Raw genomic sequence first — 27,932 nt, forward strand, 5'->3', positions numbered from 1 at the left:
TCCAGATCAACCACCACATCATCAAATCAGCAAAGGGAAAACCATCATCATACAGAATACAGAACAGAAGCGTACCGACAACTAAACAACCAGAAACACTACAGACAATGTTACCTGCCGATCTGACCAAAGAACACCGCTATCAACTCAACAGACTGATCAAGACCTTCAATCTAGACCTTCAGACTATCCTATGCCCTCTTATCCTGTGTATGTCTCGCATAGCAGACTTCCCTTGCCTTCTGAAGATACACAATGCCAACAGACTCGGATGTCCCATCATGTCAGGCAACAGGAACCTCTGATGTTTGAGATGATTTGTAGCTCAGGTTGAGGTTTTGGATGTAAGTTTGCTCGCTGAGCTGAAAGGTTCATTTCCAGATGTTTCATTACCTTACTAGGTAACATCTTCAGTGGACCTCATGCAAAGCAATGCTGAAAATTCTTGCCTTCTATTTATATGTTTGGGTTTCTTTGGGTTGGTGATGTCATTTCCTGTGGTGAAGTTACTTTCTGTTCCTTTTTTCAGGGGATGGTAGATGGGGTCTAACTCGATGTGTTTGTTGATAGAGTTCCGGTTGTGTGAGAACCTCTTTGGCTGCATTTGAGGGTATCTTGAAACCCATTGTACAAGGAATGCCCAGTTTATGTCGCAATACTATAGACTTCTTACACAAACTCAGCACCCATGGACTAGTTGAACCAGCAACATTCCTCATCACAATAGATTTTTCGGCACTCTATACCAGCATCACTGCAACAGTCTCAGTACTCAACACCGACTGCCAATTTTCAGATCCCATCCTACAACTCATCCGCTTCATCCTTGATCACAACATCTTCATTTTTGACAACCAGTTCTTCATCCATACGCACAAAGCACCATGCACCCCAATACAGTAACATTTTCATGCACAAGTTTAAGTAAGACCTCCTCACCCCACAGGACCTCCAACTAACACTGTATACCAGATGTATCGATGGCATCTTCTTCCTTTTGAATTCACAGCAAAGTATCACTGAAGTGATGAAGTGAGGCTATCAACAAGTTTCATCCCACCATCAGACTTAGCATGGAATACTCTTCAGAGTCAGTCTCATTCTTGGACACACATCTCCATCCAGAAAGACACCTCAGTACCTCAATCTACCACAAGCTCTTGGATAACCTCATGATGCTTCACTTCTCTAGTTTCCACCCTAAACAGGTTAAGGAAGCCAAACCCTATGAACAAGCCCTGCGTATACACAGGATCTGCTCAGACAAAGAGGGACACAACCGATACTTACTAATACTGAAAGGTGCCCTCATGAGAATGGGATATGACACTCAATTCATTTGACAGGCCACAGTGAAAAATCAGAACAACCGCCTCAGAAGACAGACATAGGATATAATTGATAGAGTACCCTTTGTCCAGTAATTCCCTGGAGCAGAGAAACCACGCCATGTCCTTTGTACTTCACCTAATGAAGGAGCAGTGCTCCGAAAGCTTGCGATTTTAAATAAACTTGTTGGACAATAACCTAGTGTCATGTGACTTCTGACTAGGAGTACTGCAGCAGGTAACTTGCCTGTCTCCCCAGTGCCTGTCCACCAGGTACAGGTCAGGAGTGTGATAGAACACTCCTTAATTGCTTGAATGAGTCCAGCTCCAAGAACACTCAAGAAGTTTCATAACATTAAGGACAAAGATCCCCCTTGATTGGCACCACATCCACAAACATTTACTCCCTCCACTACCGATGCTCAGTTACAGGACAGTGTACCACCTACAGGGTGCATTGCAGAAATTCATGAAAGATTCTTGGACAGCAACTTCCAAACCACATGACTACTTTCGTCTAGAAGTGCATGGACAGAAGATGCAAGGGAGCACCATCTCTAGTAAGATCCCATCCTGACTTGGGAAAAATACCACAATTCCTTCAGTGGTGTTGGGTCAAAATATTAGGATTCTCTGCTGACAGCATTGTGGGTCTGCTGACAGCACATGGACTGCAGTGGTTCTCGAGGATAGCTCTTCATCACCTTCTCAAGGGCAACTAGGGACTGGCAATAAATGCTGGCTAGCAAGTGATGGCCGCATCCCAAAATGAATAAAAACATAAGTGAAAAAAGTTAGTATACAGCTACCACAAGTCAGAAAGCAAATAGTATTGTTATAATCCCAGATGATGTTTGTTCTGGAAAGACTCCATCTGGAGTATTATGTGTGGTTCTTCCCTTGCAATAAGAAAGGACATAACTTGATCTTGAGGAAATACAACAAAGGTTCCTTAGACTAGTTCTTGAGATGAGATTGTTCTGTGATGAGAGATTGAGTAGACTATGAATATATTCTTGGAGATTGGGGAGAATGAAATGTGATTATATTGAAACATTAAATTCTTAAGAGGTTGATAGTGATTGGATAGAGGCTGAGGAATCCACAGTGTGTAGGTTACAATCTCAGGATTAGGGGACTGTAATTTATGACTGAGATGAGCTCTTTCTTCACTTAAACGTATTGTGAATCTTTGCGATTCTCTATTCCCGAGAGATGTGGATGCTCTATTCATATTCACTCATAGAATTGTAGAACCCAGTGCAGAAAGAGGACATTCAGCCCATCAAGTCTGCACTAACCCTTCAAAGAGCATCCCACCAAGACCCAATCCCGTACCATATCCCGTAACGCCACGCTTTCCATGGCTAATCCAACTAGCTGACACATCCCCAAACACTATGGACAATTTCAGTATGGCCAATCCACCTTAACCTGCACATTTTTGAACTGTGGGAGGAAACCAGAGCTCCCAGAGGAAACCCACCAGACACTGGGAGAACTTGCAAACTCTATACAGACATCAGCCAAGGGTGGAATCAAACCTGAGTCTCTGGTGCTGTGGGGCAACAGTATTAACGACTGAGCCACAGTATCACTCCTTCTCAAGGAAGGGATCAATTAATTATTTTGATATTTAAGGGTATGCATTTAAGGGGGTAGGTAAAGTTAAGGTTGCGGATCATTGAAGGTTATGATATTCTATTCCAGTTGTCTTTTTGCAATGGTTTGGCGACAGCCATTAATCCTGGACTTCCCAAACTGTGGGTTGTAAGGCAAGATTTTGGACTTATCTCTGAAGCAGCAAGGGCTGACATGAAGCTTAGCTGAGCCCTAACAGCTGTGTGGTCCCCACAAAATGTTTGCATATTTTCTATTGTCGGACAGTGCTTGATCAACTGCTCATTGAGGTTCAGTTCTTGCCGTGTGAGAGTCTTTGGGAATATTCATTCTGCACGCTTTTACAACAATTGTCATGTGAAGGAGGTGGGAGGAGGCTGAGGCAAGTGGGGACATGTTAATCTCTTTTCACACCTTTGCTGCAGTACCTGAAGTCCTCCATCTATCTCTTCAATAATTGAAGCCCCCTCCCCTCCCACTCAACAACTCTTGGAGTCCTGCTAATTTTCACCCAGCAGCAGACTAAATCTGAGATGTGAAAATGGCATCGCACAAGAAAAAGGCTTGGGATGTATTGCACTAATCGGATAACAATATCCACTGGGTCTGGCAGTATCTTCTCCCTTTGAATCATAATTCTGTGTTCGAAACGTCAGCATTGACTCCTGCACATTTCCCCTGAAAAAGTAGACTTGTCCACTCTGGCCTCTTCTTTCTTTCTTTCAGTTCTTTAGGTAGTTTTTCTTTCTCTACTTTATGTTCTGGAGGGAGCTTGGTTGTGGAGGCAGTGGCAGAGTCGGCAGTGGCTGGGGGCGGGTCTTTGACGGTCTGCCACAAGTCATAGAGCATAGAACAATACAGCGCAGAACAGGCCCTTCGGCCCTCGATGTTGCGCCAACTTGTGAACTATTCTCAGCTCGATCCCCCCTGCACTATCCCATCATCATCTATGTGCTTATCCAAGGATTGTTTAAATCTCTCTAATGTGTCTGAGTTAACTACATTGGCAGGTAGGGCATTCCACACCCTTACCACTCTCTGGGTAAAGAACCTGCCTCTGACATCTGTCTTAAATTTATCACCCCTCAATTTGCAGTTATGCCCCCTCGTACAAGCTGACATCATCATCCTAGAAAAGACTTTCACTGTCTACCCTGTCTAATCCTCTGATCATCTTGCATGTCTCTATCAAATCCCCTCCTAGCCTTCTTCTTTCCAATGAGAACAGACCCAAGTCTCTCAGCCTTTCCTCATAAGATCTTCCTTCCAGACCAGGCAACATCCTTGTAAATGCAAGTTTTGTGAAGGTTTGTAGCTCAGGTTGAGGTTTAGGGTGTAGGTTTGCTCGCTGAGGTGTAGGTTTGATATCCAGACGTTTCATTACCTGGCTAGGTAACATAATCAGTGGCAACCTCCAAGTGAAGCGAAGCTGTTATCTCCTGCTTTCTATTTATATGTTTGTCCTGGATGGGGTTCCTGGGGTTTGTGGTGATGTCATTTCCTGTTCGTTTTCTGAGGGATTGATAGATGGTATCTAGATCTATGTGTTTGTTTATGGCGTTGTGGTTGGAGTGCCAGGCCTCTGGGAATTCTTTAGCATGTCTTTGCTTAGCCTGTCCCAGGATAGATGTGTTGTCCCAGTCGAAATGGTGGTTTTTTTCATCCGTGTGTAGGGCTACGAGGGAGAGAGGGTCGTGTCTTTTTGTGGCTAGCTGGTGTTCGTGTATCCTGGTGGCTAACTTTCTTCCTGTTTGTCCTACGTAGTGTTTGTGGCAATCCTTGCATGGAATTTTGTAGATTACGTTGGTTTTGTCCATTAACTTTGTCCAAACTTAAAAGACCCAGTACAACCCATGGACTTTTTAACTTGATTTATTTCTTCTAGTTCTATAACTAAGGTTTTAACCAAGGTACGTTGTATCTAAGATGGTGCCGTGTGTGGCAACATTGTACACTTTTCACTGTACTCATGTACCCCATGCTTGAGTACGCATGACAATAAAACTTAAAACTAAATGTACCGCTACTTTTTTTAGGGCTTGCCATTTACTAGGCATTGGAGTCACTGAAGTAGCAGTAACAATTTTTCAGTAGAAATTTGACTTGGTCATTGTCCGAGAGAATGAAAGCTGAAATATCTGATGTGCTTTGCTTTTCTTCAATAATGCAAACAGCAGAGGATCTGAGCTGCATTCAGACCAGAATCCTGTCAGGTTCTAAATGGAAAATGCATGGAATCGCAATTTTCATGTTTTTTTAAATTATTTGAAGTATCTTTGGATCTTGTTCTTTTATTTAATGGGGATGAGGGCATCACTGGCCAGGCTAGCATTTACTAGCCAATTCCTTTGCTGTTATGTGTAGGCCCGACCAGATAAGGATGGCAATTTAAAGGACATTAGTAAAGCAGATGGGTCTTTCCAAAATGGCTTCATTTAAACTCTTAATTCAAAGTTTTTTTAAAAAATTGAATTCAAATTTCACCATGTAGCATGACAGAATTTGAGCCCAGGTCCCCAGAACATTACCTGGGTCTTCAGGTGAACAGTCCAGCAATAACACCACTAGGCCATCACCTTCCCAATATTTTTTGATCCATTGTGACTCCATTTCATGCGGCTCTGATTCCTTCACTTCCCATCTGTAATGGCCAGCTAAGTACACAACAGTAAGTTGCTCATCTGATTCATGAATTGTTAATCAGAGCATCTTTTTATAAATTGTAGTTTGTTGCTGCATTGTATTGTACTGTGGAATTTACTCCTTGGGCAGCTGAAAAGTATGTATTAAAAACTTGGTATAATTGAAAACATAAATCAGCTATGTGGCAGTGCATTGCTGAGCTGGGAGCTGTTGTCGAGGGAGTATGAGAGATTTGTAGGCACCTTGAAATGGTGTGTATGCTGAGGAGTAGAATATTCTATGTCAGCCAAGGCTGGGAAATGAATTTTTACAAGCTCTGTGTTAGCAATTCAAGGGCATGAAGAGGTGCCACATTTTTTTCAAAGTCTTGATTGATCTGCTACAATTGTGATGTGATCACTTTCAGAGCTTAGCTTGTTACAAGCAATGATGACATGGAGTGCTTCATTTCATGATCATATTCAAATTAGACTCCGTTAATTTGATTTGATTTATTACTGTCACGTGTGCAGAGGTAAGTGAAGAAGTGTTGTCTAAAGTGCTTTTACGGGCAGGTCGTACTATACAAGTGCATCAGGATAACAGAACACAGGGCAGGATACAGTGTTACAGTTGCTGAGAAGGTGCACAGAGAGTTCAACATTAATAGTTAAAAGGTCCATTCAAGAGTCTGATAATAGGGAAGAAGCTGGTCTTGAATCTTTTGTATGTGGATTCAACTTTTATATCTTCTGCTTGACCAAAGAAGGTGGGAAAAAGTATAACTGGGGTGGGAGGGTGATTATGTTGGTTGCTTTCCCGCTTCAGTGGGAAGTGAAGGTGAACTCAGTGGATAGGAGGGTGGTTTACCCGATAGACTGGACTGTTTTCATGACTCTCTGTACTTTCCTGTGGTCTTGGGAAAAGCAGTTGCCAAACCACATTATGATGCATCCAGATAGGAAGCTTTCTGTAGTGCATCTATAGAAATTGGCAAGAGTCTTTCTGAACAGGCTGAATTTCCTTAGCCTCTTGAGGAAGTAGAGGCGTTGTTGCGCTTTCATGGCCATCGTGTCAATGTGGGTGGACCAGGACAGATTGTTGATGATGGTCACTCTCAGGAACATGATGCTGTTGACCATCTCCACCCCAGCACCATTAATGCAGACAGGGGTGTGCCCTCCACTCTGCTTCCTGAAGTCCATGACCAACTCCTTCATTTTGCTGACGTTAATGCAGAGATTGTTGTTTTTACCCTATGGCACTAAGCACTCTATCTCCTTTCTGTACTCCATCAGATCATTGTTTGAGATCTGACCTACAACAGTGATCATAGTCATAGAATCATAGCATCATACAGCGTAGAAACAGACCTTTTGGTACAACTAGTCCACGTCGGTCATGTTACAAACTAAGCTAGTGTCACCTGTCAGTGTTGGCCCATACCCCTCCAAACCTTTCTTATTCATGTACTTTTTAAAATGTCTTTTAAACGTTGTAACTGTGCCTGCATCAACCACTTCCTGTGGCTGTTCATTCCACACACTAATCACTCTCAGTGTAAAAAAGATTGCCCCTCATAAAAATATGCTCTCTAGTTTGAACTCCCCCACCTTTAGAGAAAAGACCTTTGCTATCACCTTATCCATGCCCCTCAAGATTTTATAGCCCTCTATAAGGTCACCCCTCAACCTCTTATGTTTCAGTTGAAAAAAGTCCCAGCCTATTTTTATAACTCAAACCTCTCCATTTCCGGGGTGTCATCAGCAAACTTGTAAATGGAGTTGGTGTTGCATTTGGCCAAACACTCGTGTGTTTAGGAGTATAGTAAGGGGCCGAGTATGCAATCTTATGGAACACTGGTTTTGAGGATTATCGTGAAGGGGGTGTTGTTGCCTACTCTTATTGATTGTAGTTCGTTGCATGTCGGGGAACTGATATAAATTTGCCATTTATCAACCTGGGGCAACTTAGCATAACCAATTCACCTAATCTGCATATCTATGGACTGTGGGAAGAAACTGGAGTATCCAGCAGAAGCCCACACAGAAGCAGTGCTAACCACTGTGTCACCATGTCACTTTGTCACTCTCCAGGAGGTTTGATAGCTTGAGGCTCTGGCATCCTCTATCAGTTACCTGAAGTATAAAGATTTAGACCCAAATGGATTAATTTCCATAGGTATTTTGGGACATCCAGGAGGTGACCACATGCTGGAGTGATGATGCATAAAAAACGCCAAAAGTTGCAACACTTATTTATATTCTGGATCAATGGTGCTGGAAGAGCACAGCAGTTCAGGCAGCATCCGAGCAGCTTCAGAGATTTTGCTGAAGCTGCTTGGATGCTGCCTGAACTGCTGTGCTCTTCCAGCACCATTGATCCAGAATCTGGTTTCCAGCATCTGCAGTCATTGTTTTTACACTTATTTATATGTTGATTCTTAAATTCTGAGAATAATTAACACAAACAGGCCTATCAACATTTAATGGGAGCAACACCAAGCCTCTACAAACTGTTTAAATGTGGCAACACTTTGAAATATAACTCATCATTTCTATTCGGAATTGTGTCCAGCTACATAACTAGTCTTGCGAGTCCGAATTCTAGTCAGCACCAGCACTCTGTTGCCATTTAAAGATTCAGTTTTATTTCATCCATCAGAAACAACTTGGTATGATATGAAGATGGATGCTGATATGTACTTTGATAACTCCGCTTTATTTCCAAAACATGCCAGCACATCATTTTATTTGTTCAAGTTTATTGTTTCTTAAATTTTTCTCATTTTGGTTCTCTGATGATCAATTATAAAGGAAGTAAGGAAAGAAAAATAACAGGCAAAATATGAGCAGTGAGATCAAGTGCCACCAGATAGGTGGAGTGAACGAAGAGAACCCTGGAACTGCCTCTCCACAACATCTTTCCAACTATTTACTACTACCCACCCACTCTGTTCATTTGCCACACTCTATTCTAAACCCAATCTAAGCTCTGTGTGGTAATTTCAGGTTTAACCCTTCAAAGGTTACTGGTTACTGAATATAACTTGGTCATCTTTATAAACTGCAACATTACAATGCAGAATGTAATACACACATTTGGTTTATCTTTTTCCTGCAGATGATTTATTCTAAATTGCCCAAGCTTTAGTCTTATAATTTTATATCTTGCAATCTTCTACTTTTAACACATTCTTTCTAGTTATGTGCGTGCTCTGTTCCTTATTTCTGTCCACAGGCCCCTCTTTGATTTAGTTTGCCTGAAAATGATATTCACATGAAGAATCGGTAGACATCCAAGCTACACGCTTATCCTACATGCCATGCAACAAAGCTCAGTAAAACACAGTACAGTAGTCAGTTGGCACAGCATTATTTTAAAACTAGAATTAGCTTTATTGTTACATGTACGGTGAAATGTTTACAAGTCACTACTTACGGTGCCATCTTAGGTACAATGGTACCTAGCTGAAAATGTGTTGCTGGAAAAGCGCAGCAGGTCAGGCAGCATCCAAGGAGCAGGAGAATCGACGTTTCGGGCATGAGTCCTTCTTCCGGAAGCCCTTCCGGAAGAAGGGCTCATGCCCGAAACGTCGATTCTCCTGCTCCTTGGATGCTGCCTGACCTGCTGCGCTTTTCCAGCAACACTTTTTCAGCTCTGATCTCCAGCATATGCAGTCCTCACTTTCTCCACACTGGTACCTAGGTACAGTTTCTTAAATACAAATTCTTAGGTCTAGTCCACACTGGGCCTTGACTCTGGACCACTCTGGGCTTCATCTTGAGGGTAGGAGACCACTCTGTAATCATCTCTAGGCCAGAACTCCATGCTGCAGCTACGCCAGGCCCCCAAGAGACAGCCTCGCCGACCTGAGAGAACACCATAATAAGCCAAGAAATTGCCATGCTGGGTCCACACTGAGGTCGGGAGTCCAAGTCTGCGCTGCAGGACATCGCCAAGAAGAAAATTCTTAAAAAGCATAGATGGGGAAAGAAAAAGAAATTGACAGAGAGGACAAGGTCTGGCTGAGGAGTGCTACTCCACCTCCATCTTTGAGGATCCAAGGTTTTCTTTGGAGTGTTTAGCAGAGGAACTTTATTTCTGATTGAGGTGGCTTCAAGATGAATTGCTGGGCAATGGAATCGTCCAATCTAGTGGATCACTTCTTTTTGTCAGGTCTGTTGATCTAGCATCTAGATTGGCGCCTGGTCTGTTGCAGAGGGTATCGCCAGGCAGGCTTATAAATGGCATATGGGAAAAATCAATTGGATTCTCTCCATTTTGACCCAGATAGCTTGGGAAGCTGATGCATGGTAGCCTTGCTTAACAATCACTTTCACTGAACTCCAAGGTCAGGAGCCTGTGTACTCACGCTGAGTGGGAAACAAACCAAGTGTCTGATGAGTGAAGGGGGAGGGGGTTAATTGGTGTGTGGTGAAAAATTATGGCAAATTAGTAGCAGGGACAGGGAAGGGAGTTAGCAGGATGCTAGGGAAGAGAGCCAAGTTCCAGTCTTGCTTGGCGGCCATTGCTGTTGCTGGCGACTGTGCATGTTTTTGAAAAATAAATTGAAAGCATCTGCCTCTTCAAATTGGGTGGAAATGATTGTGAGCCTATCCCAGGTTTCACTCCCTGAATGCTCACATTATTATAATATAATTGCTATAGAGTAAACATTTTTTCAAAACTTCTTTTTCTTTCAATCAAATGAAACACTTTGTGTTCATTGATCCTATTGCGATAGATTGGAATCATTCAGCTTTACACTATGGTTGTCTGCCCCCAAGAATATTTCAAAACCTTTTAGGAGTCAAGCTCTAAATTTAGCCCAATAAAGCTGTGGGCAGCACTCTCTCTTTCTGCAACATGTAAGTCAGGATAAGGAACAGAAAAAAGTGTATCCATTAGCATCATTTTTTCATCACCTCTCTCCATTTCACTCGATCACAGCAACAAAAATCCAAACCTTGTGGTACGTGGCCATACTAAACCTTGTCCTAATCTGTCTGTCTGTGCAAACATGGAATTCTAATGTTTTCAGTAGGCTGCTGATTAGACACTGGTAGAATAATTTTCTGCATTACATTTGTTCGCCAAAAACCATTATACCGTGTTTGGTAGCAGACATTTTAAAAACAAAATAGTGCTTCACCTTATTTTTAAAGAGTAAAATTAGCAATAGGTGATCTTACACAATAAGCTGAATTTTATTTTATTTTTACTGACTGTATTAGGTGTGACATTTTATTGTATTTGAAGGTTGTGTTGAATGGGAAAACTTTTTTGTGTAGCAAAGAAAGAAATGTTATGAAATTAGTATTCCTGTGTGTACAATATTAATTTGTCACATTGGAGGTTAGGTAGACTTGAAAAGAAAGCCTTTTCTACTTTTGATCCATGAGTTGAGTGAATCGAACTGGCAATAGTGCAAGGTTTTCAAGGTGCTAGGCATGCTTTTTTTAAAAGTGGTATCTGTTCAATTCCCCCAAGAAGATGCTATGATCAAGAAATCCCTTTAAAGGTGATCGTTAATGCCATGTATGTTACACTGTGCAGCATCTGTTTGTTTAATGGCATGTGGTACCTTACTCCTTGTTATTGTAAGAGTATGTTGTAGGCGCAGATTATTGAACTGGAGACATGAGCTCAAGTTCCACCAGTACAACTGGGAATTTTTAAATTCAGTAAGTTGGTAATATAGACCATGAATATTGCTGAAAAGTGAGACATGTCAAAACATTAGGATAAATGCATGCAAGTAAAATGCCTAACAATTACAATTTATAATACTGGATAAATTCACCAACGCTGCTGAGACAGCACATTACAAGTCAGGAGACTAAATAAGTGCAGGCCTAGTCAGCAGCACCCACAATCCATGAAGTGAATAAAACAAATGGGGCTGACCATTATAATGCCTTAGCCAGTCAGAGTTGTTTTACCAAGTAAAGGGGAACCATAGGGTCTGCAAGCTCTTGGGTAATTCAAAGAAGATACAAGGCGTGAACATATTCCTGTTGTTTTTGTTGGTACTTTGCAGTGACCACACAATTGATATTTTCCAATAAAAGAATGCTGGCATCAGCTGAATAAGACATTCTGCCCGAGAAACTACTGACCATCCGAAAGAACTGCCGATGCTGTAAATCAAAGACAAAAATAGAAATTACTGGAAAAGCTCAGCAGGTCTGGCAGCATACTTGGAGAGGAATCAGTGTAAATGTTTTGGGTCTAGCTTGAATTCTGAGGAAGGGTCACTCAACCTGAAACGTTAACTCTGATTTCTCTCCAAGTATGCTGCCAGACCTGCTGAGCTTTTCCTGCAATTTCTGTTATTGTCTCTTACCATTGGGTAATGTTGTATATGAATTTTGGTGCCAGTGTGTTGCTGGGTACAGAGGTTATTTTATCCCAGTGACTTGCTGGTCAAATCAAACAACATGCTCCATCAGTCCTTTGTTATAGGTAAAGACCATTCTAAACCAATACGTGCTTGCAAAACTCAAAGTAAAATGTCAAGTCTTAGATGTGTTTCTGTGATTGACCAATACTACTTGAACAACCCTGAGTGTGCTAATAACTACACAAACACCTATTTAAAATCATTGATCAAACTTGGAACATGACACCTTTACACTTGCCAGAAGCAATGTGAAGGGACCGTTTCTCTGCAAAGAAAAGAACTGTGTTAAAGTCTTTGCCTTTTGTGGAAAACCTAAAAGCATGGACAGCTTAATTCCTTGTTGCTTTGTCCATGGCAATGCTTTGGGTAATCAGAGTTGATTTGTCAACCAATCAGCATCTTTTTTTTTCTACTGGAGGATATATTGTTGTGATCATTTGAAATTTGGTGTTCTTGCATTTATTTTGCAACACCAAAAGCCTCAATTATTTATCTTTTTACAGCAAACTGTGACTTCAATTAATTATTAAGTTTTAAGCATCTATACTTCATTGTCATGAAGACCCCTCTGGTACAGTGCTGTTCAGTAGGAGAAGAAATCTGAAGCACAGCTTTTAATTGTCCATTTGAAATTACCTAGCTAGACCGTAAACTGTATCAAACTAACCAACAAGCTACAAGAATAATAAAACCGTACAAAAAACCCGAGATAAACTTCAGCTCCGGCCTGTTATAACAAAGATACTCCAACCTGATCCTATAAACTCCTCCCCTTTGCTATTATCCAAGGGACAACTTGGGCAAAAATAGGGAGAGCATGTCTCATTGTTTAGTCAAGCAAAACCCTGATATCGTCATAGTCACAGAATCATACCCTTTCTTAATGTTCCAGGCTTCACATTCCAGATTGGTGATGGTGTGCTCTCTTGCTGGTAGCACAGCCTACAAGTGGGGCCGCCGCAGCAGAATATCATTGAGAAAGAGTGCCCTCTGGGGTCTTGAACATTGACTCTGAAGTTTGTGAAGATCAGACACTGGAAAGGAAGTCTCCTGCTGATTACCATGTACCAGTCTCCTTAGTTGACATATGTGTACTGTTCATGTTTACTACCACTTGGAAGAAGCACTAAAAGTCACATAAATAGGATGTACTTTACATGCAAACTTTAATGGCCATCACCAAAATTAACTTGATAGCTGCCCCTGACTCATCTGAATAAGTCCTGAAGACACAAAGGAGTGTTAAGAAGCAAGAAGGTGAGGTGCATGGGGGTTAGGGAGTGGGGATGGAACTTTTATGCTCATCAAAAGGTGGCACGGTGGCTCAGTGGTTAGCACTGCTGCCTCACAGCGCCAGGGTCCCAGGTTCAATTGCAGCCTTGGGCGGCTGTCTGTGTGGAGTTTGCACATTCTCCCCTTGTCTGCGTTGGTTTGCTCCGGTTTTCTCCCACAGTCCAAAAATCTGCGGGTCAGGTGAATTGGCCATGCTACGTTGCCCATGGTGTTAGCTGCATTAGCCAGAGGGAAATGGGTCTGGGTGGGTTGCTGTTCGGAGGTTCGGAGTGGACTTGTTGGGCTGAACAGCCTGTTTCCACACTGTAGGGAATCTAATCAATTTACCTGTCACAGATTGATCTGTCCATGACAGTACTGGAAGGAGTGAACTCACAGTCCTTGCAGAAACAAATTTTGATATTCACACTGAGGATACTCTCCAGAGTATTGTGTGACACTACAGCAGCTCTAAAATAGGAATGAATCTAGTGTCTTGAACTACTCCTTGACATATCATCGACATTGCTGAATCTTCTAACATCAAGGTCTTGACGGGTAATTGCAGCGATTGAAGAAGATAGCTCAACACCTTTAGCAATAAGGGATGGGAACACATGCTGGTAAAACCAATGATGCTCATGATCTGTGAAAGAAAATAGGTGTGGAGTGAGAATAATCAGCCAGCATGTTCAGGCTGTTATCAGGAACGTTGGATGCTGAGGGTTGACCTTTATAGACGTTTATAAAATCTTGAGGGGCATGGACAAGGTAAATAGACAATGTCTTTTCCCTGAGTTGGGGGAATCCAGAACTAGAGGGCATAGATTTAGGGTGGGAGGGAAAAGATTTAAAAGGGACCTAAGGAGCAACCTTTTCACATAAAGTGTGGGGCATGTATGGAATGAGCTGCCAGAGGAAGTGGCAGAGGTTGGGACAACTGCAGCATTTAAAAGGCATCTGGATGGGTATATGAATAGGAAGGATTTAGAAGGATACAGGGCAAGTGCTGGCAAATCGGACTAGATTATTTTAGGATATCTGGTCGGCATGGATGAGTTGGATGGAAGGATCTGTTTCCATGCTGTACGTCTCTATGACTAAGAGACACCACTGATGAATGGCCTTTATCTGTGCAGCATGTCCCGATATACTTCAAACATGGTTTTGTGTAAAACAATGTCGCCCATTAACTTACCACATGTAGATTTAATGTGCTTCATTTCTAGAGCCTTTTAACTGTACTCATTTGATAACATATGACAATAAGGCAAATTCATTTTTAGAACCTTTACAATGTTGAGTTGTTTAACTTTGTTGTGGTTAGAACTATGGATCTGACTCACTGGACCACTATCATTCATGCCTAATGGAACCATGAGGCATTGACCACATTGCTGTTAGACTAGAGACCACTCTGAAAAACTGTGAAAGCAAGACAAGCCTGTAGAAAGACACTTGTCCTTTGGATGTTTTCTTTGGAATCTTGAGACAGAAATAGGAATTAAAGAACTAGAATTGCTAAAAATACATGCATTTTGCTGAAGCTTTTTGTCTTCCACTCAATAGGATATTTGCAATACGAGCACTTTTTATACTTTATAAGCAGAAACTGCTGGTTGGTTTACAAGTAGACTCTAATTAGTAGAGGTGTTGCCATGGAGAATCTGCCAGTTAGAAAATGACAAACTGAAAATTGGTTCTGTTTGTTTAAATATAATCTGGGCAGGTTGCTCCTGATAGGCCAAGGCATTGCTCTGAAGAATAACCAGAGATGGTTATTGTTTGTTATTTTTTAAGTTGAACCAGCCACACTTTGCAGACAGAAAGAACATGTACACAATGTATAGGGCACTGTTTATTAATAAATGTAGCTGTAATACGCAAAAGCAGAGCGCACAGCAAATTTGACTGTTTATCTTAAATTGGTTATATACAAATATATAAATTGGTTATGAGTATAATTCTCATAACACAGGATTATTTAGTAAAAATATTCTCTAATCATGTAATCACATCTAATGTTTTCGAGTTTTGCAAACATTGGCTTGATGGGTACAGATGGTACCTGCTGTGAAAAGCTGAAGGGATGTGCTGGCCCATATGATCTGCCAGTCTTTGGTACATACAACCTACATATCTGAGATCACACAGCCACTGAAATTCATATGTCACATTACTCAATTTTTGGCTTGAGAGCTACATCCTATTAATGGTAAGCACGACTTCTGTTGCTCCAACGCTATAGCAGTGTGAAACAACTGAAGGCTTTAGTTTTCTTTAGTTGGTTTCACAAATAGTTGATGTACAGGTACAATAAACAGCACTTAACATTGTGTTGAAGTATGCAGTTTTGACAGGCTGAAGGGCGACAAGTATGTTCTGCCCCCATCTTTATAGATACTTTTGAAAGATGTATGTGAAAAGATTGGGCACATACTGCATCAAAGGAGAAGTTTGTAGAAGAATGAACCAAGGATCTTATGAATATCCAAATGCTATGTTTGGAATGGCTGAAGACCGAACATCATCAAGCTGAAATAGAGTAGAAATGAAAGAATAGGCAAGATGAATGCATGGCTTGAGAGATGGTGCAGGAGGGAGGGGTTCAGATTTGTGAGACATTGGGACTGGTTCTGGGGGAGGTGGTACTATTACAAATTGGATGGTCTATACCTGGGCCGGACTGGAATCAATGTCCTTGGGTGTGCTTTTGCTAATGCTGTTGGGGAGGGTTTAAACTAATATGGCAGGAGGATGGGAACCAATGAGGTGGTGAGTGGACAGTAGGGAGGTAGTAACTAAAGCCTGTAAGGAACTAGGTAATGAAGTCAGTGTGACTAACGGGAAGAGTAGGCAGGGAGCAGATGATGAATGCAAAGGGACTGGTGATCTGAGGTGCATTTGTTTTAATGTGAGAAGTCTAGTAGGTAAGGCAGATGAGCTTAGGGCTTGGATTGTTACCTGGGTATATGATGTTATTGCTGAGAATTGGTTGAGGGAAGGGCATGACTGGGAACTAAATATCTCAGGATATCGATGCTTCAGGCAGATGGAGAGGGAAGTAAAAGGGTTGGAGGAGTTATATTACTGGTTAGAGAGGTTATCACAGCTGTGCTGAAGGAGGGCACTATGGAGGACTTGAGCAGTGAGGCAATATGGGCAGAGCGCAGAAATAGGAATTTTTAGAATTCTCATGGACAAAGATGAGAGCAATCCTAAAGGACGAGTGCTAAATAGGGGGATGGCCAACTATAGCAAAACTTTGCAGAAGTTGGGGAATGTGGATTTGAAGGTAAATCTACATTTGATATGTGGGAGGCTTTTAAAGAGAGGTTGATTAGAATGCAGGACAGACATATCCCTGTGAAAATGAGGGATAGAAATAGTAAGATTTCTGGATGACAGGTGAAATTGTGAGACTAGTGAAGAGGAAAAAGGAAGCATACATAAGGTCTAGGCAACTGAAAACAGACAAAACTTTGGAAGAATGTTGGGAAAGTGGGATAAATCTGAAATGAGGAATTAAGAGGGCTAAAAGGGGTCATGAAATATCTTTAGCAAACAGAGTTAAGGAAAATCCTAAAGGATTTTATTCATATAATAAAGAGCAAGAAGGTAACTAGAGAAAGGGTTGGCCAACCAAGGACAAAGGAGGAAAGATTTACGTGGAGTCAGAGAAAACGGGTGAGATTCTTAATGAGTACTTTGAGTCGGTATTCACTGAGGAGAGAGACATGATGGATGCTGGGGTTAGGGATAGATGTTGATTACTCTCGGTCAAGTCAGTATAAGGAGGGAGGAAGTATTGGGTGTTCCAAAAGGCATTAAGATGGACAAGTCCCCAGGTCCAAATCGGATTTATCACAGGTTACTGAGGGAAGTGAGAGAGGAATTAACTGGGGCATTAACAGATATTTTTGCAGCATCCTTGAAAATCGGAGAGGTCCCAGAGGACTAGAGAATTGCTAATGTTAGTCCTTTGTTTAAGAAGGATAGCAGGGATGTTACAGGTATTTATAGACCGGTGAGCCTGACGTCAATGGTGAGGATACTGAGGGATAGGATCTATTTATGTTTGGAAGAAGATAGGCTTATCTGTGATAGGCAACGTGGTTTTGTGCAGGGAAGTCTTACCAACTTAGTAGAATTCTTTTGAGGAAGTGATAAAGTTGAATAATGAAGGAAGAGCTGTAGATGTCATTTACGTGGACTTCAGTAAGGCATTTGATAAAGTTCCCCATGGTAGACTGATGGAGAAAATCAAGTTGCATGGGGTCCAAGGTCCAAGCTAGATGGATAGAGAACTGACTGGACAGTACGAGATAGAGAGTAGTAGTGGAAGGGAGTTTCTAAAAATGGAGACCTGTGACCAGTGGTGTTCCACACGGATCTATGCAAGGACCACTGTTGTTTGTGATATACATAAATGATCTGGAAGAAAGTATAGGTGGTTTGATTAGCAAGTTTGCAGATGACACCAAGATTGGTGGAGTAGCAGATAGTGAAGGGGACTGTCAAAGCCTGCAGCAGAATATAGATAGATTGGAGAGTTGGGCAGAGAAATGGCAGATGGAGTTCAATCCAGGCAAATGCGAGGTGAGGCATTTTGGAAGCTCCAATTCAAGAGCGAACTATTTAGGAAATGGAAAAGCCCTGGGGAAAATTGATGTCCATTGTACCCCGAAGGTAGCAACACAGATCAATAGAGTGGTCAAGAAGGCATAAGGCATGCTTTCCTTCATCGGATGGGATATTGAGTATAAGAGTTGGCAGGTCATTTTACAGTTGTATAGGACTTTGATTCGGCCACATTTGGAATACCGCATACAGTTCTGATTGCCATGTTACCAAAAGGATGTGGATGCTTTGGAGAGGGTTGAGAAGGTTCACCAGGATGTTGCCTGGTATGGAGGGTGCTAGCTATTAAGAGAGGTTGAATAGATTAGGATTATTTTCATTTGAAAAATGGAGGTTGAGGGGAGACCTGATTTGAGGTCTACAAAATCATGAGGTATAGATAGGGTGGACAGCAAGAAGCTTTTTCCCAGAGTTGGGGACTCAGTTCCTAGGGGTCATGAGTTCAAGGTGAGAGGGGAAGAGTTTAAGGGAGATTGCGTGGAAAGTTTTTTATGCAGAGGGTAGTGAGTGCTTGGAACATGTTGCCAGTGGAGGTGGTAGAGATGGGCATTATAGTGACATTTAAGATGTATCTAGACAGATACGTGAATGGGCAGGGAACAGAGGGATACAGACCCTTAGAAAATAGGCGACAAGTTTAGAATGAAGATCTGGATTGACGCAGGCTTGGAGGGCTGAATGGTCTGTTCCTGTGCTATAATGCTCTTTGTTCTATGAGGGTCAGAATGCAGAAATCAATACATAGACATTTGTTTTCCATCCCTCGAATCTCCTTGTATATCCATTCTAATAAAAGAGAGTGAGTTTCTATATTTTACTCTTGAAGAAATTTTTCTTGGAGTACACTATCGGAACACTTCAGTTGGAAGATTATCCCCAGTCTCTGAGATGATACGAGGAGACTAAACTTTGCAGAATGGTTGGATTGCAAAACAATTTATAAGGTGCTCCCCTAACTCTGGCAGTAAATGTATTAATCTTGATTCTTGATGGCTAAAAATTGTAAACCTGTTGCAGTTCCATTTTATAACTATTAGATGTGTTTGTATCATTGTGCTCAGGTTACCTTATATTCCATAAGTTTGGTGAACATTGAACTCCTACAGGGCAACATTGCTCTGACGCATGCTTGATGACACAATTAACATTATTCACTCAGATGAAGCACTGTAAGTGTTTTAAAATGCTTTTCTTAGTTTTGTAAGTCACACATCCAGCACTTTGCAATCTTGAATTTCTATAAACGTAGGTATCTCCTAGCAATGCCACTAGTTGTGGAAGGTTACTTGCAGCATGGTAAAAGTAAAGTCTTTTCAGAAGAAAGGGCTGCTCTCTCATTAGAGAGATGACTACTGGTGGTTTCACCTGAGGTGAGGGGAGAAGTTGAGAAGGAGAATCCTTCATGGTAACCTCAGCCGGTACAAGAATTGAACCTACAATGTTGGTATCACACTGCATCACATTGCAGCCATCCAACCAACCAAACTAATCGGTCCCAGCATTATCGAGGAACAAAGATAAGGAAAAGAGAATTAAACTGACCAAAGTTACACAGATCCCCTTTTAAGGTTCCATTTGTATCTGCTATAGAAACCAATAGCTGCCTGTGAATGCCATAGTTTTAAAAAAACTTATTCTTTTATAGCACCTTTCCTGACTGTGGGGCTTCCCAAAGTGTAGCCCTTGAAGTGTAGTCACTGTTGTAATGTAAGAATTGCAATAGCCAAATTTCACAGTGAGCTCTCAGAAATTGGAAATTAATGACAATAATTTGTTTTGTGATGGTTGAGGATATCGGGATAATTCTGCATAATGTTACTTCAAAGAGGAGCAGGCATCATTTATACCCACAGGAGAATGAATTGTTGAACCCACAACCTTTGAACTCAGTGGAAAATGTGCTACTAATTGAGTTTCAACTGATAAGACAGCCTGCTTTAATCAGACTTAGAACTCCTTATCCACTCAGGTTAGTAGGTGGATTCAGACTGGTTGGTGCTTTTTGAATCTATGTTCTGAAAAATTCAACTTGTTAGCACCCATATCCAATTGGGGTATAAATTCATGCAAGCAAAAACATGTACAGGTTTCCCAGAATAGGAACTTGATGATACAGTTTGTGTTTCAGCTGATAATAGCAAAGTTTAAATGCTTACTTATGTTTTATTAATCTTCAATTTTACAGCTATCCATTGTAATCTTAACCAGAATGGTGTGGATCATGCTGTTTGCACTGAAGATGTGAGTTTGCAGGTACTTGGAGATCCAGAAGTATTGAATTCAAACGATGAAAAGGCTTTAAGGATAGAATCAAATGATAGTCCAAAGAGTCTTCACGTGGCAGAAACTGAATCAGTGAAGGTAAGTGTAGCTGCAATTAGATGTTTAACTCAATTGCTCCTTCCCTTAAAAAAAATCCAATAAATCTTAATTGATACATTTGAAACTGTATTGTCTTGTCTGTGTAAGTCGGCCAAAATTGCTTTTTAAAATAATTTTATTTTGCTACATGTCAATAAGGCTAAGAATAGGAAGATAGTAAAGTTAAATACGTGGCGAAAGCGCTGGTGTAGGACGTTGATGTGGTGTATAGATCTTTGGGATGTTTGCCAGGGCAGATGGGACCTGTACAAGGAAGACTGGTTGCACCTAAACTGGAGGGGAACTAATATCCTGGTAGGGAGGTTTGCCAGTGTCACTCGGGAGGGTTTAAAGTAGAATGGTGGAGAGGAAGCAGAGCGGAGGTCAGCAAGTGAAATTGTTAGGTTTTTTCCGATGTTTCACACACAAGATGCAATTTGCACACACCAACTTCTGCAAACAGTTAAAGTTTATAAAGCCTCTACAAACTAGGTGACCCCCTTTGACCCTATTCACAGATGTGTGAAGTCAAGTCCAAAGAAGACCCGAACAAAAGAAACATTTCCCCTTTGTTCCGGTCACTTTTCCCCGCCCCAACCCTTGCATAACCATATGTTACCCCATGTACAATGGTAGGATGAGGTTATCCTCAGAGATATTGTAAATGTAAATGCCCTAATCCTGGGAACCGTTATGCAAATGATTTCCTGACTCAGTGATTCCCCAAGACAATGTAGATATAATATGCCCTAGCTTCGGGGGATGATCACGCAAACAAATTTGATTGGCCAGGGGATGGCTATGAAAGCATTTCTGAATAGAAGGGACTGAATGAGAGTTTTAATTTGATAGTAGCAGTAGAATAGTAGTAAATGGCTGCCAATGAAGTAAGGATTACAATGGATAGTCATCCACATTCCTGTATGCGAGACAGAATGTCGCCCCCCCCCCTCCACTTCCAGAAAGTTCAGCTTCTTGAAGAAAGACAGTACAGTTTAACCCTTTAACATTACATTAATGTCCAGAGAGAGAGTACAATTTAATCTTTTAACATTACAAAATGACCAAGGAAGAGTTAAACACTATGGCCAGTAAAACAAGAGGAAAAACAGATAGACGGGGAGGTTACTGAAGAGACTGGACCTGGCAGTCTCAGATGTATTTACTTTAATGCAAAGTGTATGACAGTTAAGGCAGATGGACTTCAAGCTTGGATTAGTACATATAACCATGATGTTGAAGCTATAACAGAGACTTGACTGAGAGATGGACAAGACTGGCTGTTAGATCTGTTTCTTGAAGCAATATGTAAATACCCCTTCGAGGGAAGAGGCTGTACTAGACCTATACTGGGGAATGAGCCGAGCCCAGCGACTGAAGTTTTAGTGGAGGAGCACTTCGGGAACACTGGCCATAAGTTTTAAGTTACTTATGGATAAGGCCAACAGTAGTCCTTGGGTGAAAGTGCTAAACTGGGGGAATGCTATCTACGACAATATTGGGCAGGAATTCAGAAATGTGTATTGAGGGGGCTGCTGGAGGGTAAATCGATATCTGTCATGTGGGAATCTTTTAAAAGCCAATTGATTAGAGTTCCGAACCGGCATGTTTCTGAGAAAATGAAGGATAAAGCTGGCAAGATTCGGGAATCTTAATAACAAGAGAAATTGATAAAAGAAAAAGGAGGCATACATAAGGTTAGGTAAAATGAAGACAAACAGAGCCCTCGAAGAATACAAAGAAAGCAGGAAAGAACTTAAGGAGTTAGCAGGGCTAATAGGGGCCATGAAATGTTCTTGATAAACAGCATTAGGGAAAATCCTAAGGTATTTTACATGTATATAAGGAACAAGAAGGTAGCCAAGGAAAGGATAGGTCCACTCAAGGCCAAAGGATGGAATTTATGCATGGAGCCGGGGGAAGTGGATGATGTCCTTAAAGAATAGTTTGCATCAGAGTTCACAAAGGAGGAGGACATGGTGGGTAATGAGTCTGGGGGGGTGGAGTGGTGGTATGCTGATATTCTAGAGTGCATTGATATAAAAAAAAGAAGTGTTAGGTGTTTTGAAGTGTATTAAGGTAGAAAGTCCCCAGGACCTGATGGGGTCTATCTCATACTGAAAGAGGTGAGGGAGGAACATGCTGGAGTCTTGTTCAAAATCTTTGTATCCTCTCTAGTCCGAGCAGAGATCCCAGAGGAAGGAAAACAACTAATGCTGTTCCTTTGTTTAAAAAGGGATAATCCAGGAAATTATATGCCTGTGAACTTTGATTTCCCTACCACTGATGCATTCAAGAAGATTCTTAGGAACAGGATTTACTCACATTCGGAAAAATACAGACTTATTAACAATAAACAGCTTAACTTTGTGTGGGGGAAGTTGTGTCTGTCAAATTCGATTCAAGTTTTATGAGGAAGTGACAAAGATGATTGATGAGGGCAAGAGTGTAGATGTAATCTATATGAACTTTAGCAAGGTCTCTCATGATCAGCTCTATAAGAAGGTGAAGTCACGTGGGATCTACAAAGGGCTGGCAGGATGGATAGAGAACAGGCTTGATCATAGAAGACAGGGTGGAATGCTGTTTTTCTAATTGGAGATCTGTGACCAGTGGTGTTCTTCAGGGATCGTTGCTGGGACCCCTGGTGTTTGTAATGTGTATGTAAGTGATTTTGGAGGAGAATGTAGGAGGTTGATTAGAGGATACAGCAGGATATTGATAGGTAGAGACTGAGGCAGATAGAATTTAATCCAGACTAGTGCAAGATGATGGAATATAGAAGGTCAAATGGAGGAGGGAAGTACACAATAAATGGCAGAGCCCTTTTAATATACAGAGGGATCTAGGCATACAGGTCCACTGTGGAACACAAGTGGATAAGATGGTCAAGAGGCAGGTGGCATTATTGCTTCATCATCGGGGCATAGAGTATAAAATTTGGTAAGTCTTATCGCAGCTGGATAGACATTTAGTTAGGCCAAATGTGGGTGCATTTCTGGTTGCCACAACCACCAAAAGGATGTGGAGACTTTGGAGAGGGTATGGAAATGTTTACCAGAATGTGGCCTGATTGAGAGGGTATTAGCTATGAGGGGAGACTGAACAAACTTGGTTTATTTTGACTTGAATATCAGAAGCTGAGAAGCAACCTGATAGAGGTTTACAAAATAATGAGAGACATGGATAGAAATGAGAGTCTGTCTTTTTTACCAGGGTAGAAATGTCAATTACTAGGGGCCACAGGTTTAAGGTAAAGGGGGGAACATTTAAAGGAGATTGTGAGAGGCAAATTGTTTTTACACTGAGGATGGTAAATGCCCGGAATGTGCTGCCAAAGGAGTAGATATTGATAGATACAATAGCCATGTTTAAGAGACATCTTGATAGATACATGAATAAGCAGGGAATAAGGGCATATGGTCAATATAGAGACACAAGGTTTTTAGTTTAGAGAAACTTGGTTGGTTGAAGGACCTGATCCTGTGCTGTAGTGTTCTTTGTTCTAAATTTTCCTTCTATTTTAAAGTTCGCTTAGAATATAAATATAGGAGTAACTCACATGATCCTCAAGCCTTTTCCACTATCCTGTAAAAACAAAGCTGGTCTTCAATCTCAACTCCAACTGGATTTCTAGTGTACCTCAAAACTCAAACCTATTACAATGGAGAGGATTTCCAATTCTAGACTCTCCAGCCAGAGGAAATAATATTTTAACACCTACCCAACACAGCCCTCTTGGAATATAGTGTTTTAATGAAATAATCTCTCATTCTTCAGCACCACAGAATGTATATCTTTTCTGTGTAATACCTTCTCATATAGAACAACCCTGTGAACCCAGAAATTTAGCTCATGAACATTTGTTGCACTCCCTATAAGACAAGAACATTTGTCCTTCACTGAGGAAACCAAAATTGTACAGCATACTCCAAGTGTAGTCTCATCAAAGCCTTGCACAGCTGAAACAAGATTTCCTTAATTTTTTTTATTTTAACTCCCATGCAGATTTCAACACATTTTTGCCTAATTGCTTGCTGTATCTGTTTTGTTAACTTTGTGCTGTGTACAAACGAATATCCAAATTCCACTGAATGACATATCTCAGGTTGCCAGATGGAGAAAGGTAGAATTTGTGACTAATCCTTATGCACAGAATTCCAATGATGAGCACCACAACGTGAGACAATTGTGGAGTTTAATATGAATAAATGCAAGGTTTTGCATTTTGGAAAGAGTAACAAGGTCAGGACTTAGACAGTTAATAGTAGACACCAGGTTAGTATTATGGAATCATCAGATCTAGTCTTCAGGATATTGTTCCTTAAAATTTGTGTCACAGGTAAATAGTGTGGTTGAGAAGGCATTTAGTATGCTTGCCTTCATTGTTCAGACCATTGAGCGTAGGAGTTGGGATGCTATGTGGTAGTTATAGAGGATGTTGGTGAGACCGCGTTTGGAGTACTGAGTTCAGTTCTGGTCACCCTGCTCTGGAAGGATGTTATTAAATTGGAGAGGGTGCAGAAAAGATTTACAAGGATGTTACCAGGATTGAAGGGTTTGAGTTATAAGGAGAGGCAGGATAGACTGGGAGCATAAGTGGTTGAGGGGTGACCTTTTTATGGTATCTTTTATTGTCATATGTACTCAAGTACAGATGCACAGGGGTACTGTGAAAAGTTTTACAATGTTGCCTCCTATGGTGCATCTTAAGTACAAATACCTCAGTACAAATCTTAGGTACAAAAAGAGGAATAAAAATGACATTGTTACATTGCTTTACAGAAATAAGACATAGTTAAAAGGGTAGTTATGTAAATAAATTACACATAAGCATTATGTTGCAGTATCTGAGCACATTGGCTTCCACATGTGGTCTGACTATCTGCGCCACACCCAAATCGAACAACCGTTCCCGCTCCATTCCAAGCCTCCAGTCCACTCCTCACTGGCTCTCAGCTGCTCCGAGGAACGTTTTCTCTGTTACAGGGATTTATTTATAAAATCATGAGGGGCACATAAGGTGAATAGCTAAGTTCTTTTCCCTAAATCTGAGGGAGTTCAAAACTAGACCATATAGGTCAAAGGTGAGAGGAGAAAGATTTAAAATGGACCTGAGAACCAAAGTTTGCATACAGAGGGTGGTTCATATGTGGAATGAACTGCCAGAGGAAATGGTAGATGCGGGTACAGTTACAACATTTAAAAGACGTTTGGATAGGTACATGAATAGGAAAGGTTTAGAGGGATCTATGGGCCAAATGCAGGCAAATAGGACTAGTTTACCACATGGTCAGCATAGATGAATTGGACCAAAGAGTCGATAACAACAATTATTTACAAACATGCACCTTCAAATCCAAAATTCAAATTCAAATCCAAGACAGTTTAATGTGCTCGCACATGTAGTTAATCCCCAGCTCTCATGGTGCAATAGTAGCATCCCTATCTCTCAGCCAGGAGCCCTGGTTGAAATCCCACCTGCTCTAGAACTGTATAGTAACATTTTTGAAAAGTTGATTTGCATAACAATGCCCAGCACCTGAATAAATTTACATACCAAGTTAATTTGCTATTAACAATGAACACCAATATTTTAAACTTACTTTCCAGTTTAAAAATAGTATTCTCTTCTATTCTTGATAACAAATACATAACCTTACAGTTCCACTACATTGTTTTATTCTCTCAACTAGAATTAGAATTACGTTTATTGTCACTAAATTTGTATAATCACCAAGCTTCATACATAACAGTTTGAATAAAGAGGCTGACTCATGATAATAATGTGGAGGTGCCAGTGTGGACAATGTCAGAAGTCACATGACTCCAGGTTATAGTCCAACAGGTTTAGTTGAAATCACAGGCTTTCAGAGTATCGCCTTTTGTCAGGTGAAGACATATATACTTTGAAAGCTTGTGATTTCAAATAAATATGTTGACTATAACCTGGTGTCGTGTGACTTCTGACTGAGTAATTATAGATTGAGAGAGGTCAGCTGTGCTCCTGAGAGTACCTAACTAGCAATGGTCTAATAAAGGGAAATGACCCTTTTTTTCCCAATTTCTGCTTTCGATCCTTCAACCAATCCTGCATTTATGCTCATGTCTTGGTTCACCCCAGTGACCTTGAGCATGTGCTACAATCTTTTGTATAACCTATTATCAAATGTCTTTCGAAAATCCAAAAATGCTAAATTAGGGTTCAATTATACCCTAATTACATTGAATATCAATGTCCTTTTTCGAGATTATCTGCCACTATATTAACTGAGGGGAAATTGAGATCTGTAGTCCAAGTATTCAGTTTGTATCTATAATTGAACCACATTGTTTGAAGAAATGGAAGCAAATGAAATGAAGTGATGAACACAAAATTGATGATGCTAATGTTTTTCTTTCTGACATGTCTATTGGTAACAATAATGGACAGATGCAATTTGCTTTATACAGAAAGGCTGATGGCTTGGGTCAGAAATAATATTGACAGGGTTATGTTGGAAAATAATATGTTCCTAATATAAATAAATTATCTGGTATGCATTACGTTTGCCCATCGAGTAGCTTAAATATTGAAATTAACAGCTGATGAATAAGTGCAGATATTTTTGAAGTGAGAATGGGCAAGGCTGCATTTATTGCTGTAACAAGTTGTGTTGAGAGACTTTTACTTGACCAGCTGCAGCCAGTGTTTTGGCAGTGCTGGGAAATTCCAGGACTTTGGCTAAATATGTAGTTAAACTTGAATGGGAACTGAGAAAAAGGATAATTTACAAAATAATATTGTATACAATGCTTGGAAAGATAAATTGATCTAAGGAGAAACCTCATTAAGGAGTTGGAAAGGAAAGTCATGGTTACTTTAAAATGTTTTTTTTCCTTGGTATGTTCGTGGAATTATGTAAAGGAAACTGAAACTTCAAGAAACCTGTGACATGGATGGGAATTATGAGTTAGAAGATAACATTGTGATGGATAAGTAGCTTTACAAACAAAATTGAGGATGGTCATGAATATAAATTGTGATGAAGGAATGGGTGTTAAAAGGCTTGAGATTAAAGGGCAACAAATAGAACACAGCACAGAACAGGCCCTTTGACCCACGATGTTCTGCCAAGGATTATTCCTAATCTAAAATAACATAACCTAACCTACGCACCCCTCAATTCAGTGCTGTCCATGTGCCTGTCCAGCAGTCACTTAAAAGTCCCTAATGACTCTGCTTCCACCACCACCATTGGCAATGCATTCCATGCATTCACAACTCTCTGCGTAAACTTTTTAGTCTTCTTTGTATTGTTTTTTGAATGACAGAAGTTGAAAGTTTTTGAAGGTCACCCATCAGTAAAATTACAGCTATAATATCTGTAGTTCGAGATGCAGAAATGCAGTTCACTTACAATCAAAACCAGTAGAAAGATGATGTATGCTTTTGCACATTTTTTGGGACCTATCAAGCACTGCAAAGTACTTAAGTATTCCACATCTTCTGGTAGTGTTTAACACAAGTTCAATGTATTTGTACATGTGCTGTTTCACTGTAAAACTGAGAATATTTCTTGCTGGTGGAGATAGTCAGAAGGAATGAATACTTAGACGTTCTCCTGCTCTTATGAGGTTTATTGTGGTATCAGTAATTATGAATTTGAGTCTATAATTTATCTAACAGATGTACTTCTAGA

At 40.8% G+C, this 27,932-nt stretch overlaps 1 protein-coding gene across 2 annotated transcripts in view; it reads left to right on the plus strand.

Annotated features, from left to right (window-relative positions):
• Positions 1–27,932, plus strand: part of samd12 (sterile alpha motif domain containing 12) — a 122,941-nt gene that overhangs the window by 13,573 nt on the left and 81,436 nt on the right. The window contains exons 2-3 of one of the 2 annotated variants that reach the window (XM_043688986.1): positions 18,951–19,058; positions 20,075–20,250. In XM_043688986.1, the coding sequence (XP_043544921.1) occupies positions 19,022–19,058; positions 20,075–20,250 (213 nt within the window). In that variant the 5' untranslated portion in view covers positions 18,951–19,021. The remainder of the gene's footprint in view (positions 1–18,950; positions 19,059–20,074; positions 20,251–27,932) is intronic. The other variant, XM_043688987.1, reaches the window with a different exon arrangement.

This window comes from Chiloscyllium plagiosum, chromosome 4 (assembly GCF_004010195.1).
Source record: "Chiloscyllium plagiosum isolate BGI_BamShark_2017 chromosome 4, ASM401019v2, whole genome shotgun sequence".
Classification (NCBI taxonomy): domain Eukaryota; kingdom Metazoa; phylum Chordata; class Chondrichthyes; order Orectolobiformes; family Hemiscylliidae; genus Chiloscyllium; species Chiloscyllium plagiosum.